General features: G+C 42.2%; 1 protein-coding gene across 1 annotated transcript; it reads right to left on the bottom strand.

The window, feature by feature from the left end:
* Nucleotides 1-14,044: 14,044 nt before the first annotated feature.
* On the bottom strand, nucleotides 14,045-16,044 carry LOC142611432 (splicing factor SF3a60 homolog). The gene is made up of 4 exons (XM_075783549.1): nucleotides 15,909-16,044; nucleotides 15,515-15,586; nucleotides 14,595-14,753; nucleotides 14,045-14,404 (listed from the first exon to the last, which is right to left on the bottom strand). The coding sequence occupies exons 1-3, from the start codon at nucleotides 15,960-15,962 to the stop codon at nucleotides 14,616-14,618; spliced, it is 264 nt and encodes an 87-aa protein (XP_075639664.1). The 5' UTR covers nucleotides 15,963-16,044; the 3' UTR covers nucleotides 14,045-14,404; nucleotides 14,595-14,615.

Genomic DNA, 16,044 nt, shown 5'->3' with positions numbered 1-16,044 from the left:
GTTTACAAGTGTTTGCACCCTATAGCCTGTTATCAAGTTCTCAGTATCTTTAATCTAGATTTCAAGCCCACACTCTACAAATTTCATTGTTTAAGGCTCATTGGGCCTGAGCCCATAATAATCTTTGGGTCCAGGTGCAATTGTGCACTTACAATTGGCGCCGTTTGTGGGAATCTAGTCAAAAAGGAGCTGGGATACGATGGCAGGCCTAGGTTCTCACCATGCAGAATCACAGGGATCACAACCGGAGGATCATTTCGAGCGTCTTGAGCGTCAAAGGGATCGTGAGGGAAGTGTCCATACAGAATACCCTAGGGCTAGCCATACTCATGGCGGGGGTAGCACCACCTACGAGGATGGTGCTAAAGCCATGCAGAAGGAGATTAATCATTTGAAAAGAAAACTGCGCCGCGCCAGACGTAAGCCTTCACCGTCCTTGTCTAATCCTTCCTCAGCGGAGGTCCGGGAAGGTAGTTATAGCTCGAGGTCATGCTCACCCCCCAGCGCAATGTCCTCTTGTGAGGAGGACGACCCACCAGCTCGCAGACACAAGAAACTTCCTTCTAGGGGCTTGGGGAACGATGCTATGAGTCGGGTGTTGCACCAACTCTCCAAATCTCCATTTTCACGGAGGATTGAGAAAGGGAGGCTTCCCAGGAGGTTTACCCAGCCCACCTTTACCATCTACAATGGTCGGACTGATCTAGTGGAGCACGTGAGTCACTTTAACCAGAGGATGGCGGTGCACTATCATAACGAGACCCTGATGTGTAAAGTTTTCCCCTCTAGCTTGGGACCTGTTGCTATGAGGTGGTTCAACGGCCTTAAATCGGGGTCTGTAGGTTCGTTCGGGGAGCTTACTAGAGCGTTCGCTTCGTGGTTTATCACGTATAGCAGAGTGCCTCGGCCATTGGACTCGCTGTTATCCATGACCATGAGGGAAGGGGAGACGTTGAAAGCATATTCCGACCGGTACTGGGAGATGTTTAACGAGATAGATGGTGATTTTGATGAGGTGGCGCTCAATACCTTTAAAGTAGGTCTCCCTACTGATCACGATTTGAGGAAGTCCTTGACCAAAAAGTCCGTCCGCATCGTACGTCGCCTCATGGATCGAATTGATGAATACAAAAGAGTAGAGGAAGACCAGTAGCAAGGAAAGGGTAAGGAGAAGGTTATCCTGCAGGAGAGAAGGGATTTCAGGTCGGACAAATACCACAACAACAAGCCGAGGAGAGATTACATTGGGCAGTCTGGCTCGGCAGTACCTCAGGCCGTGAACACTGTGTTCCGAGAACCAGTACACCAATTATTGGAGAAAGTTCGTAAGGAGCCCTTCTTCATATGGCCTAGTAAGATGGCAGGAGACCCTGCGAAGAGGAATCAGAACCTCTTTTGTCAGTACCATCAGGACGTTGGCCATACTACCGAGAACTGTTGGACCCTTTGGAACCACTTAGAGCAGCTTGTCGGTGAAGGAAAACTGAAGCAGCACCTGTGTCAACCTAATGGGCAGGGCAGTCAATCTGGCTCAAACAATCAGAAGAATAATCCATCTCGGCCGGCATTGGGAACAATTAACGTTATCTTTGCTGCACCTGGCAGGACCGGCTCAGGTCCCACTAGGGTGATGGCGGTTGCCCATTCTCAGGCCGAAGAGGTTGAAGGTGGATTTACCCGTCTTGGGATTTTCGGAGGAGGATAAGGTTGGTACCATTCAACCCCATGACGATGCTCTTGTGGTCACCCTCAGGATAGGGAATTATGATGTAAAGAGGGTGATGATTGATCAGGGCAGCGGTGCAGATATCATGTACCTTGATTTATTTAAGGGGCTAAGGTTGAAGCTGGAAGATCTTACTCCTTATGACTCGCCACTCATAAGCTTTGAAGGAAAGGCCGTTGTGCCGAAGGGACAGATTCGTTTGCCCATTCAATTCGGCTCAGAAACGGTGGAGGTGGATTTCATTGTGGTTGACGCGTACTCCCCATATACAGCCATCCTCGCCAGGCCATGGCTGCACGCTCTGGGAGCTGTCTCCTCTACCTTGCATATTAAGGTTAAGTTCCCCTCTGGGGAATATGTTGAAGAGATCCTCGGCAGCCAATCGATGGCCAGGCAATGCATATCGGCCGCAGTGCTTCATCAGACAGAAGCTGAGTCATCAGTTTTGCTCATCCAAGACTCATAGCAATTAACAGCTCCGGATGCACCTGGAGCGGTGATAGGAGAGGAGGCTGTTTGTGAGGAGTTAGAGAAGTTTTTGATAGCGGATGACCCAGAAAGGTTCTTCCAAGTCGGCGTACGTTTGCCGCACCAGGAGAAGATGGAGTTGTTGGAATTCCTAAAAGGCAATATTGATGTTTTTACGTGGGATCCTTATGAGGCTCCGGGCGTAGATCCGAGCTTCATTTGTCATCATTTAAATATCAACCCCGTCATTGTTTCGAGAAGGCAGCCACCTCGGCGTTCTTCCAAGGAACATTCCGAGGCCGTTAAGGATGAGGTGCTCAAACTCAAGAGGGCTGGGGCTATTAAAGAAGTTTTCTACCCCGAATGGTTGGCGCATACGGTTGTGGTCAAAAAGAAGAATGGAATGTGAAGAGTATGTGTAGACTTCACAGATTTGAACAAGGCCTGCCCCAAGGATTCATTCCCAATGCCGCGTATTGATCAGCTTGTGGACGCCACTGTCGGACATCCTCGTATGAGTTTTTTGGATGCCTTCCAGGGTTATCATCAGATTCCATTGGCATTGGAGGATCAAGAGAAGACTGCTTTCATTACTCCAACAGGGAACTACCACTATAAGGTCATGCCGTTTGGGTTGAAGAATGCTGGGGCTACCTACCAAAGAATGATGACCAGGATGTTCGAACAGCAGCTAGGGAAGACCATTGAGGTATATGTGGATGATATGGTGGTGAAGAGTAAAAAAATACCTTCACACGTTAAAGATTTGGCTGACACCTTCCAGGTGCTAAGAAAGTACAAGTTGCGCCTTAATGCCTCAAAGTGCTCTTTTGGCGTGGGATCCGGAAAGTTCTTGGGATATATGATTACTCATAGAGGGATAGAGGTAAACCTAGCACAGGTCAAGGCTATTCAGAATTTGCAGCCGCCTCGGAACCCAAAAGAAATCCAGAAATTGACCGGGATGATTGCCGCACTGAGAAGATTTATCTCTCGGTCAGCTGACCGGTGCCGTCCTTTCTTCCAGTTGTTGAATAAATGGAAGGGGTTTCAATAGACCGAGGACTGCGTGTTAGCCTTCCAATAGCTTAAGCAATATCTTTCTTGGCCACCCATTTTGTCTCGCCTCGAGGCGGACGAGGTCTTGTTTGCTTATCTGGCAGTGGCCGTCCACGCGGTCAGCCTGGTCCTCATAAGGGATGAAAGCGGGGTGCAAAGACCGGTCTACTACGTTAGCAAATCTTTGAATGAGGCTGAAGTACGCTATCTACTCTTGGAGAAAGCACTTCTGGCCATAGTTCATGCTACGCGGAAACTTTCTCATTATTTCCAATCTCACACTGTGGTGGTTCTAACCCAATTGCCTCTCAAGGCGGTGTTACACAGCGCCGATTACTCTGGCAGGGTGGCAAAGTGGGGAACCATTTTGGGAGCCTTTGACGTTAAATACAAGCCTCGTACCTCGGTGAAGGGCCAGGTCCTTGCTGACTTGGTGGCAGAATTTACCGAACCATTGCTAGAGGAAACTCTGAAAAAGGCACACATGGATGGAAAATCAGTTGGTGTGGTCACAGCCGCATCACCTCCGACTTGGAAAATGTATGTGGATGGGGCAGCGAATCAGAGAGGATCTGGTGTCGGACTTGTCCTGATATCCCCTGAGGGAATCGTCTTCGAAAAATCTCTAAGGCTGTCATTCTCGGCTAATAATAATGAAGCCGAGTACGATGCAGTCTTGGTGGGCATGAACATGATACATAGGATGGATGGAAAGGAAGTCCATGCATTCTCGGACTCTCAGTTAGTGGTCGGCCAGGTAACGGGGACCATGGAGGCTGAATTTGACTCATTCGTCTTAGCTCACATTTCTAGGAGTGGAAACACCCATGCAGATTCTTTGGCCACGTTGGCAACGTCTTCGGCTCAGGGTTTACCCAGGATTATCCTTGTGGAGGATTTGCTAGAGCCAACTCTTATCACTGTCAACGCAGCTCGCATCCATCTGATAAGGCCTGGACCTAGTTGGATTGACCCGGTCGTATCTTTTCTTAAGAACGATATCCTTCCTAAAGACAAGTCTGAAGCAGGTAAGATACGCCGAAAGGCGCCACGTTTCTGGTTGTCCGAGGACCAGAAACTGTATAAACGATCCTTCTCAGGACCGTACTTGTTGTGTGTGCACCCTGAATCAACGGAAGCACTTCTAGAAGAGCTGCATGAAGGGATTTGTGGGAGCCACACCGGGGGAAGATCCTTAGCCCACAGAGCTCTGACTCAGGGTTATTGGTGGCCTAATATGCAGAGAGAGGCTCAGGATTATGCTCGAAAATGTGATCAATGCCAGAGGTTTGCCCCTAATATTCATCAACCTGGAGGGGTTCTAAATCCTCTCTCCAGTCCCTGGCCTTTTGCACAATGGGGATTGGACATCGTGGGGCCATTTCCGAGGGCTGCAGGAAACAAAAGATGGCTCCTCGTGGGGACGGACTACTTCACTAAATGGATCGAGGCCGAGCCCTTAGCAAATATCAGAGACGTTGATTCCAAGAAGTTTGTCTGGAAAAACATCGTCACTAGATTCGGTATACCACACACACTTATCTCGGACAATGGCGTTCAATTCGACAGCAAGGCTTTTAGGAAATATTGTGGCGATATGGGCATCATAAATAGATACTCCACCCCAGCTTATCCTCAGGGAAATGGGCAAGCCGAGGCCGTTAACAAGGTCATAGTTAGTGGGCTCAAGAAAAGGTTGGACGATGCGAAAGGCAGATGGGTAGAAGAACTCCCACATGTTTTATGGACGTATCGGACTACACCGCGCAGGTCCACGGGAGAAACGCCATTCTCTATGACTTATGGAGCCGAGGCGGTGATACCTCTGGAATCTGGTTTTCCCACCCTGAAGACGAGTTCTTTTAGCTCGGAGAATAACGATGACCTCCTAGAGAAAGGTCTTGATTTAGTTGAGGAACGGCGCGAGGCAGCTATGGTCCAAATGGCTTATTATCAGCAAAAACTTAAACGGGGATATGATGCCCACGTGAAGCTAAGGCCACTCGCACCTGGGGATCTTGTACTAAGAAAAGTTGTGGGCACTTCTAAGAACCCAGCTTGGGGTAAGCTAGGACCAAACTGGGAAGGCCCCTATCGCATTGTTTCAATAGCAGGCATAGGGTCATATCGGCTAGCTGACCTAGATTAAAGAAATGTACCACGCCCATGGAATGTAAATAACCTTCGAAGGTATTATTATTAATAAAATGTGCTTTTGTTAGTTAGCAGTTCAAAGTTATAAATACCTCAGGGGCTTGCAGTTACTATTCTTAAGTGTCAAACAGAAACTTGGTTAAGTATGGTCCTCGGACCACAAATCTCGTGGAAATTGATATCTTGTCATTTGTTAAACAGAACCTTAGTTATGCCGGGTCCTCGGACCTCCTACTTTGGGGAAATTAACATTTGAAGTTACTATTCTTAAGTGTCAAACAGAAACTTGGTTAAGTATGGTCCTCGGACCACAAACCTTGTGGAAATTGATATCTTGTCATTTGTTAAACAGAACCTTAGTTATGCCGGGTCTTCGGACCTCCTATTTTGGGGAAATTAACATTTGAAGTTACTATTCTTAAGTGTCAAACAGAAACTTGGTTAAGTATGGTCCTCGGACCACAAACCTCGTGAAAGTTGATATCTTGTCATTTGTTAAACAGAACCTTAGTTATGCCGGGTCCTCGGACCTCCTACTTTGGGGAAATTAACATTTGAAGTTACTATTCTTAAGTGTCAAACAGAAACTTGGTTAAGTATGGTCCTCAGACCACAAACCTTGTGGAAATTGATATCTTGTCATTTGTTAAACAGAACCTTAGTTATGCCGGGTCCTCGGACCTCCTATTTTGGGGAAATTAACATTTGAAGTTACTATTCTTAAGTGTCAAACAGAAACTTGGTTAAGTATGGCTCTCGGACCACAAACCTTGTGAAAGTTGATATCTTTTCATTTGTTAAACAGCACCTTAGTCACTGTTCTAATTCTTATCACACGCTTTGTGGAAATCAGTATCTCATCATTCATTAACTTAGGTCTTAAGTTCTATATCTTTACGTGTTAAACAAATTTTTGTAAGGAATGGCCCTCGGACCTTACATCCTACTGAAAGTAATACCTTAGATTACAAAAGTTTAACCATCATATGAGTTTTTTAACTAAAGCATTGTTTAATAGCCAAACTAAGTTAATCTCTGTCAGGTTCTTAAGTATTCTACTTTGCAAAGCAAATATGCGCATGGCTGTGTGGAGGTTATAATTGTGCAACTCCTGGAGTTAGATTTGTTTACTCTGTTCTTCCTTTAACTATGTATTAATGAGAACTTTTATGACAAGCACAAAAAGAATAAAGTAAAACAAATACAACATGAGTGAAAGTCAAACAAAATTGTCTTTCATTAATAATTCTGGCATACATTACATGCTAAGTTCTGATTACAAAGAAAGAGAAGTCCTAGGCTAGTCCCTAAACTCTTGGAGGGGGGTTTTGCTGAGAAGTGCTGGTTGCCTTAGTGTTTCTTAGCTCCAACTCACAGGAAGACAGAACTTGCTTCCCTTTGTCTGCTGCAGTTGTTGGAGGGACAATGGGCTCCACACTCTGGCTCAAGCCCTTCTCGGCATCCCCACCCCCTTCCTTCTCTTTGTTGGAACCTGAAGGTTCTGTAGGATTTGGAACGAGCTCTAGGACCATAGGAGGAAGAGCAGAAGGAGCTGCCTCAGGGGCAGGAGCAACAGCAGGAGCCTCTTCTATCTCCTGTATGTCCAGAGGGAGCCAAACGTTCTCGGACTTCCTCAGCTCCGAGGCTGAAGGAACCCCTGCTACGTTTAGAGCTTCCCCCCAGACTTACTGACAGTACTCCCGGCACAAGGCCGCGAAAGCCTTTGTCAGCTGCTCTTCTGTTGCAGCTACTCCTTCTTTATAACTCGCCTGCTTGGCGGCCTCCAGAGAGTGTTTGAATGCGCTGGCTTCCTCCTCCATTCGCGCAAGCTCCTTCTCCAAATCTGAGCGCTCATTCTCGGCTTGGGAGAGCTCGTCATCCTTTTGGTGGAGAAGCTTGCGCTGCCCTTCTATTTGGGTCTTCATAGTCTTCAGGCTGGCCTCGGCACCGTCTCTTTCTCTTTTTAGATCAGCCACCTGAGAGACGAGTTTCTCATTTTCTGCGAGGGCCTGGCCTAGGGACTTCTCAGTCTCCATTCGAATGTCAGCCTGCATTCTGGCTTTCTTCCGAGAGTCCTCTATAAACTTCTCGGCTACAAAGACTTCTTGAACGGCCTACCATAAAGTGTTAGAGAATTAGATATAGCAGAACACTCATTAATAATCTGATATTATGAAAGATAGAATATTCATAAAAAGTTAAAACTTACAAGGGCTAATTCCCTTTTTATAGACAGAAACAGTTGAGGTTGGCTCATTCTTTCCAAGGTTTCCATATCCTTGGGCAGCAGAAGAGGGCACTCCAACGCGTCGGCCAGGTGGTGGGCGTGGCCTTGTTAGATTGCCCTAATACTAGACTGGCAAGAAATTGGTGCACCGTCCAGTTTTAAGTCAGGAGACCAGGTAGCCGGTGCTCCGCGCACTTCGGCCATATCTCTGATCTCCCCACTCTCAACTGAACGAGCCCGACCTTTGCCCTTGTCCAGCTTCTGCTGCTGAGCTGGCTGCGGCTGTTGTCGTGGCCTTTTTTGTTTTTCGCCAGCAGTCTCCTCGGCCTCCCCCTTTCTTTTCTTTTTAGGCTCCTCAGCTGGAAGTTTGGGTTCGGCTGGAGGAGGGGGAGGTGGCAAAGATGGAAGAGCTTGGGACCCTTCTGCCCTCTTCTGAGCAACTTTCTCGCCTCTCTTGGTTAGAAGGCCTTGAAGCTTGTCCATGTCCTCCTCGGAGTCGTCTTCTGGGTGGGCAACAATGAACCCTGCAATTCTGGAGGCCTCGGTGGGCTCTTCTTCCTCGTCAGAAAGTACGACGAATTGGTTTCCTCGGGGTCCTTCGACGTCCTCGAGCTGAAACTTATCTATTTCGTCGTCTAATGTGTGCGAAGAGGACACTTGCTCCTCCGAGACAGCAGTCGCTTGGGAGTGTGTTGAGAGGGGGATCGCCACAATTGGACGACTGTATAGAATGGTGTTGGGGTCGTCGGGGATTTCCTGGTCGGCAAGAAATCGTTGTCTTGCTACGTGTATTCTCTTACGCCTTCTATCCCCTGCTATGATGGTGTTCTCTATCTCCTGGAAGTCTGAGGATATTGGGTCGTAGCCTAGTATCAGGTGGGCCGCTCTGAGTTGCAAGTCTTCGCTCACGAACACCTCTGAGCGTAGCACTCGGTTCAGATCCACGACGTTACAATGACTCAAGCGGGGGCGAACGAGTTGTTTATCTGCAAAGAAAGACACCAAGGACAGACGAACATGATCAGACTTTTAAGACATGTGGTAAATCAAAATCAAACAGTTTATAAATGCAAATGACATTCTAAGATGCTTATATGGATTTATGGGGTGGGAAGTTAGATCCTAAGTCGCACCTGGATCTCCCCACTCAATTGGGCAGTGGGGGCCATCGTGCCAGTTGCCTGAGACAATGAGGTAGTCGTCCTTCATGCCTTTATTGGACTTGGGCAGACAGGAGATTAACCTAACTACGCTAGAGCGGGATTTGATGTAATAACCTTTATTGGTAAGTTTATGGCACTCGTACATAAAAACGACGTCGTGCCAGGTAAGGTTTAGACCCATCTGCTCGTTTAAAGCGTCGACGCTTCCTAGGACTCTAAAGACGTTGGGAGCACACTGGTCGGGGCACAACCGATGGTTGCAGAGGTATTCCTTGGTCACGCTCTTCATAGGGAGGGCTATCCCACCTTCTATGAAGGCAATCATGGGAATGATAACCTCTCCCGTTCTCCTAGACCCAGCCACGGCTTCCACCGGGCAGTATCTTAAACCTACGTCGCTGGGAATGTTATACTTAGCTCTGAAACCTTCCATCCCAGCGGCGGTGTCAACTAAACACTTAAATCTACCCATTAGGAAAGAACGAAAGACTAAATTTTAAGAGGGAGAATGGTTAAAATGGGAGCCGAGGACAATATCCGAGGAGAATGGAGTAAAGAAAAAGAATAGGAAACTTACAAGTTTGAAGTTGTGCGAGTTTCCACGGATTTCTGCAGAGAAAAAGGTGATTACTGATGTTTTGATGTGATTAGCCTCTGAAGAAATAAATGAAGGCGCAGGTTCCCAAAGCGTCACGACGTGCGGGAAGCGGCCTCGAAATTTTATTCGTCCCGCCCAAATTTTCAGGGGGTAACAAGGGCCGTTGGATGCTCATCTCACCGTTGAACGTGGGGGACAAAGTGTAACTTACGGTAATAAATGCGCGCGTTTTTGAAATTAAAACCCGCCAAATGTTATCGTCTGGAACGCGAAACGATCTCCACACGCATGGTTATTTACAAAACGTGTGGGGTAAGTCCTCGTTGGATCAAAACCCTATTTTTCTCCTCGGATGCTGAAAAATAGAGTTTTGAGGGGCTATTGTGGGGAGTAAAAGGACCCAAGCGGGCATTTGGGCCCTTGGGCTCTAGCAAGAAGGGCCGATCTGTTCTTGGGCTAAGAATTTGTTAGTACTGCGGATCGGCCCATACGCCGAGGGTTCGAGGACACATCCGAGGGTGAGTTTCTCCTCGGACAGACCCAAGAAAACTTGTAGATTCAGTACGAAGGTCAAGGTAGAACTCTGGAAAGACTGTTGGTTAAAAGGGGGAAGCCCTGAACCTTCTGGATACACCGATGTTAGAAAAATATCATGAGCCAAGGCTGCTACCTCCACATTAAAGACTCTGCACCTACCTCCCTGGCCGCATTAATGGGGAAGTGACCCTTGAATAGTAGAGCTGAAACTTTTGGTCACTATTCAAAGGCACTAAGAGAAAAAATATCTAGGGGGAGGGGGTTTAAGCAACACGTGGATAAAGTGTCAGGAAAGGAAGTATTTAAGGGGGTGAAGGCCAAAGAAAAGGGGGCGGTCTGTAACTAAGAAAGAAATTAAGAATTGTAATCTTTAAGAAAGAAAGAGAAATAATACAGAAATAATCCTCGGCTCACGTCCGAGGAGGTCCACCTGCAATTATCATTCATTGTTTACAAGTGTTTGCACCCTATAGCCTGTTATCAAGTTCTCAGTATCTTTAATCTAGATTTCAAGCCCACACTCTACAAATTTCATTGTTTAAGGCTCATTGGGCCTGAGCCCATAATAATCTTTGGGTCCAGGTGCAATTGTGCACTTACAATACTAATAGAAATAAATTGAAAGTATTATTTTCGCGTCAATTTGTTTAGTTTTTCCATTTTATCGAAGTTATATTTTTCTTTGTCATATCCATTAATTCATCATTTTTGTTATTATTATTATTATTATTATTATTATTATTATTATTATTATTATTATTAATTAATTAATTATTTTGGAATTAGGTATATACCAAACAAGATATGATAATATAATCTTTGTTTATATAAGAAAATTTAAGGTGGCCTCTAACTTAAGAGAAAGTTTTTTTTTTTAAAGGAGGAATTTGAACTTTAGATGTCTGCTTCGAGCTAGTTGAGTTACGTACAAAACTCTTGACATTATTAAAGTTTGAAGTCAAGAAAATTGATTTATAATTTAATACATAGTCAATTATAAATTGTCAAGTTACATTTTCATAAGTAATAAAGTTGAAATGATTAAAAAAAATTTTATTTTTTTCCTTTAATTTCTTTTATTTATATTTTGTTAACACATAATAGATACTAATTTTATTTTTATGTATTAATTTAGTCTTGAATGTTTATAATAATTTTTTTTCTTATATAGTAAAAAGTACTTTGATCCCCTAAGAAGAAATTATGTTTGCATCCCTCCGCATAGTTAAGGTTGATTGGCCTGATCGGGGCACGTCCAAATACCTAGCCATAGATGCAAGCGTTCGGTGCTAGTGGTACAACGAGACAAGGGACCTCCTATTAAAGCGAAAAGTGGACCATACCCAAATAAAAAAAGAATTATTTGGATTACAACTTACAACTAATCTCATTTTGCGTAGGCCATTGATCCAAAATTTTGGTTAATTTTTATCTATTGAAAGTTTAAATAAACCCTTGAAGATTAGTTCGCATGCACGTGATAATAACATGTTATCATTATAATAAGGTAGGCATCTTGTCCAATCTTTGAAACATCGTATTAAAAAAGGTTAAAATATCCACATATCCTAATTGAAGAAAATTAACAACATGCATAAGCTTGCGTTACAACTAATATGATGTTTAGTCAAGGAAGACTTGATCTGCATGAGTTAGGTAGGGCTTGATATTCATGTCAATTTTTTAGTATACTCAACCCTCAGATCCGATCGTGATTGAATTTTTATGATCATGATTAGGACAACGTGTGGTAACTAGCGCAAATCATAAGCACAACTTCATTCTTTTTTGGGTAAGTTTTCAACACTAAACCAGTCCATGTAGATGTAGTAGGGTAAATGAGTAATTAAACAAATGTTGCACCTTATCTAAAGAGTTTTGGTGAGTAAATGATATCCTATTTAGAAGAAACACAAAGACCGGGTCTACTACTCTTCTATACTAGACTCGTTCTATATTGACTCGTTAGAATTATAACACATGTTTATTTTATTGTTACAAATTCAACAATAGTAGACCCAAATCAAGTCTTAAGAAAACAAAGGAAAAGAAAAAATGAGTAAGATTTGAACTACAATTTTCACTCAAAACATGAGTTGCCTCCATGATCATTTGAATACCGAAATGAAAATAGCCCTTTATATATGCACCGTCAAATGTGCGTTTTGGTACGTACAATCCGCACCGACATTAATGTCTTCTATTAGAGGATGATGATTAGGGGAGATTGATGAAGTCGTAGAATCAAAAATAAATTGAGAGAGAGAGAGAGAGAGAGAGAGGATATAATTATCTCTGAGGACGACAAAGAATCTGCTTTTTTCTATAAATTGGGGTTGGTGGGGAACTTATAATTTCCTGCTCAGCTAGCAGGAGAGCACGTGCTAAATAGGATTTTTCATGAAAGGGGAAAATATTCAAGATATTATCATTATCACATATTCACATTGTTCCTTAACTTAGTCTCCTGAAATTGCAAAATTCATTTTTGTTTTCTTTCTTGTAACACGTACTATAAGCATACCTAAAATATGTGATTTCTGTCACACAAACATATATAGATATGTATCGCTGAAATTCGAAATAGTAATGATACGGACACAGTTTTTCGTTTTAATGTGAGTAGTGAATACAAATAACACTTATAATAATAATAATAATAATAATAATAATAATAGGCCAATCACAAATATAAAACAGTGGGCGGTCCAATCACAATTATAATAGCCCAATCACAATTATAAGGATAGAAATGGCATCGCCTACTGGGCCAAATCGGCCCAATACCATCATTTTAAAAAAAATTTAGGCAAAAAACACTGTTTCGGAAGTAATTGGGGAAATACCACTTTTTTCAGTACTCGAGCTCACCAAACTCGAGTACTAGATTTTACACTTCCACCGTGGCATGCCAGCATGGAATTTCTATTAAAAAAAAAATTCACCTAGTACTTGAGTTTGGCGAACTCGAGTACTGTAATCTGGTACCCGAGTCCACTAAACTCGGTTACCAATCTGGATTGTCCGCCAGCTTGTGATGGGATAATCCAGATTGATACTCGAGCTTCATCTACTCGAGTACTTTGAAAAGTACCTGAGTTCTTGAAACTCGAGTACCAATCTGGATTTGCCCGAATTTGTTGAGTAATGCCGATTAATACTCAAGTTTCACGGAACTGTCACCATCAACTTGATTTTTTACAGTATTCTCAGTAAGCTCCTGCTCCTTTATATTCTCATTATTTGCACCTGACATTTTCTGCTTTTGGCACCGGTGAGGAATGTAACTATGAACAACCGATTTGATATCTATCACAAATGAAAAAACTAGATTTTAAACTTCTCAACAAGTGCAGGCATTTGAATGCCATGTCCAAACAAAAGAGAGAAATTTCACGGCAATTACATTACAAAAGGAATGAGCCCATTCATTGTTGCCAATCAACATAACAAACTAGCAAAATATATGCAATATTCCTGCCAAATTACCCAGATAAAGCCACAGAATGTGATATAACTATGACTTTGTTCCTTAGCGTCTGACATCTCAGCATCCTCATAAAAGTAAATAAATAAACTTTAAACAAGCTTCTTAAATTGAAAAATGGGAATTTTGTATTTCGTACGGCTTTATCGATATAATAACATAATTACACAACACTCAAAATGTTGAGCTCCACTTTAGCCATTCAACTCTAATTCTCAGCATCCCAACTATTTTCCCCTTTCAAGCTTAATGGCAATACACAACAAGAATGATTACTTCCGTTTATGTTCCGACTACTAATCACAACCGTTCCCCGATCGCCTCCTGAAAAAGTAAGTCTCAAATCAGTGTTGAATTGAGCATGTCTTTACTTAACAAGTACCTCAAGATGTTAAAAAAAAAACATTAAAAAAGAATGAAAAGTGGCACAATGATTTTCAGAATCATGTCTGCAAAAACATTAGGCAAGGATAAGATGTGGCTTTTAAGTACCTCAAGTCTTCATGTTGCTTTTAAGGAATTTCATGCCCATCTCAAGTTTTTGTTAGACCCAAGTTGTGGACTCATGTCAATATCTTGATAGATATACAGGAAGTTTTATTTAAGAGACAAAGCTGCAGTTAAGGGTATACACATGATGAGAGCAGAACCACCTTGGGGTGGTTCAAAGCTTGAAACAAAATTAATATTGTATACAGCATGGATAGGTTACCCCATCAGCAGCTCCCAAACTAATCACACCATACTGGATGCTTAACCCTTGCCGTAAATTAAATGTGTTGCATTATAGACACAAGACGCCACAGAACAGACACATTAAAGGTTTTAACAAAGTCTTTTCAAAATCAGGATTTGAACTTCTACCTTAAATGATTGGAAAGACTGAAATAAAGGTCTAATTACTCACCTCCTCACGTTCTGCTTCGATTTCCTCATATGTCAAAGCCTGCTTCTTCACAATATTGTCTCTTGTTCGTGCAATTGTCTATGGAAGATCACAAAAGAAAAAAAAAATCACACATGTAGTTGTTAGAACTATACATTATAGTTAAAATATAAATAAGAACTTTTGTATGCATGTATCTAAATGCCCCCAAACATAAAAGAGTAATTCAATTACGCACAATGGGTACAAACATAAGGTAAGATTAGATGAGGATGGAACACAGGCTAACCTCATCCAGTAAGTCACATAATTATTGCATTTTGGCTTCCATTAGGGCAATTTCTTTTGAATTCTCGTCTTGTTGCAGAGCTGCAGTAGTCCCATTTTGTTGAAAAACACGTGAACCTTTGGCAAAATGTTTCTTGTCCAACTTCTCAAGTGGTGTGTTCTGCACAACAGGTATAAGGGGGATTGAAAACTAAGTCAAATTAAAAAATTGACATATAAATAAAGTTAGAAGAAAGTGAGTTGAACATCATATAAAATCAGAATTCAGGAATCAAGGTCACTCCCAACCAATAAGCTATAGCTCCTCCCATTATGATGGAAGATGCGGTTGTGGGCTCAAGACCCACTGGGTGTGTGTGAAACTTACCAATAAAAAAAAAAGGCCACTCCCAACCAAACAAGACAGTGCGTAAAGATGGATTCAGAACACAAATTATCCACCTTTTATAAAAAGGCTAAAGAATAATGGCTACTTATTGAAACTCTAATACTTGAAAATTGAACAATATTTTATTACCTTCCAAGGCCTCTCAACTCATAAGGTTAAGCAAGCAGTCATTCTAATCCTCTAGCCAATTTCATTCAATATCATCCCTATCAGAAAGAGCATATAATTACAGGATATCTAGTAGTTCCAACACACAACTATTGCATATTCAATTTAAAGCATGTTCACCATTAACGATAACACAATTTAAAGAAAAAAAAAAGGTTTCCTTCCTAAACAGCAGATCCAAATTAACAGTAATCACAAAAACTAAAAGTTGGAAAAGGTGATAATAATTTTAAGAACTGACTAGTTATTTGACTAAAATTTAATTAGAAAGTAATGCACATACAATAATATACATTCACATCTTAGAATTTTTGCTAACTAACACCTTATATCTTTTACTAGGGGGGGAAATGATTCACAATTACTTTTGTAAGGAAAAGCCTTACTGCACGCTGCTGAACAGTGCCACCCGTCTTTAGTCCTAATGCAGCCAATGCCTGCCAGGCAACAACACAGAGATCAATTAAGTAAAATGGATCTAAAAAAGACGGGGAAATATGTATTTAACATAAATATATTGAAACTTGTTAAAAGCAACAATGAATTGTTGGAAACATTTGAATCGAGGAAAAAAAAAAGAAAAAAAGAGAGAGATTCTAACTAATTGTGGACACTTCTAATAAATTTCAATTTTCATTAAAAATTACTGAAATTGCATTGATTCATATTATCACAATAAGCCTCAAAAACCAGAGAAACAGATTTAGAAGCCTTAACGCATGATATATTGAGAATATTTCCTTTATCCTTGAAACTTACCAACTCCGTACTGAGTGCATCTGAAAACTTCCAGCAAACATGATTAGGTAACATGTGGAAGAAATATATGTTATGCCATAGGAGTCTTCATGAATACCCTTCCATGATCATGTTTACTTTTTACTCTCAAATTTAG

The sequence above is a fragment of the Castanea sativa genome, chromosome 9 (genome assembly GCF_040712315.1).
Source record: "Castanea sativa cultivar Marrone di Chiusa Pesio chromosome 9, ASM4071231v1".
Taxonomy (NCBI): domain Eukaryota; kingdom Viridiplantae; phylum Streptophyta; class Magnoliopsida; order Fagales; family Fagaceae; genus Castanea; species Castanea sativa.
Note: the sequence above shows the minus strand (reverse complement) of the source record. Positions and strands in the feature narration are given on the sequence as shown.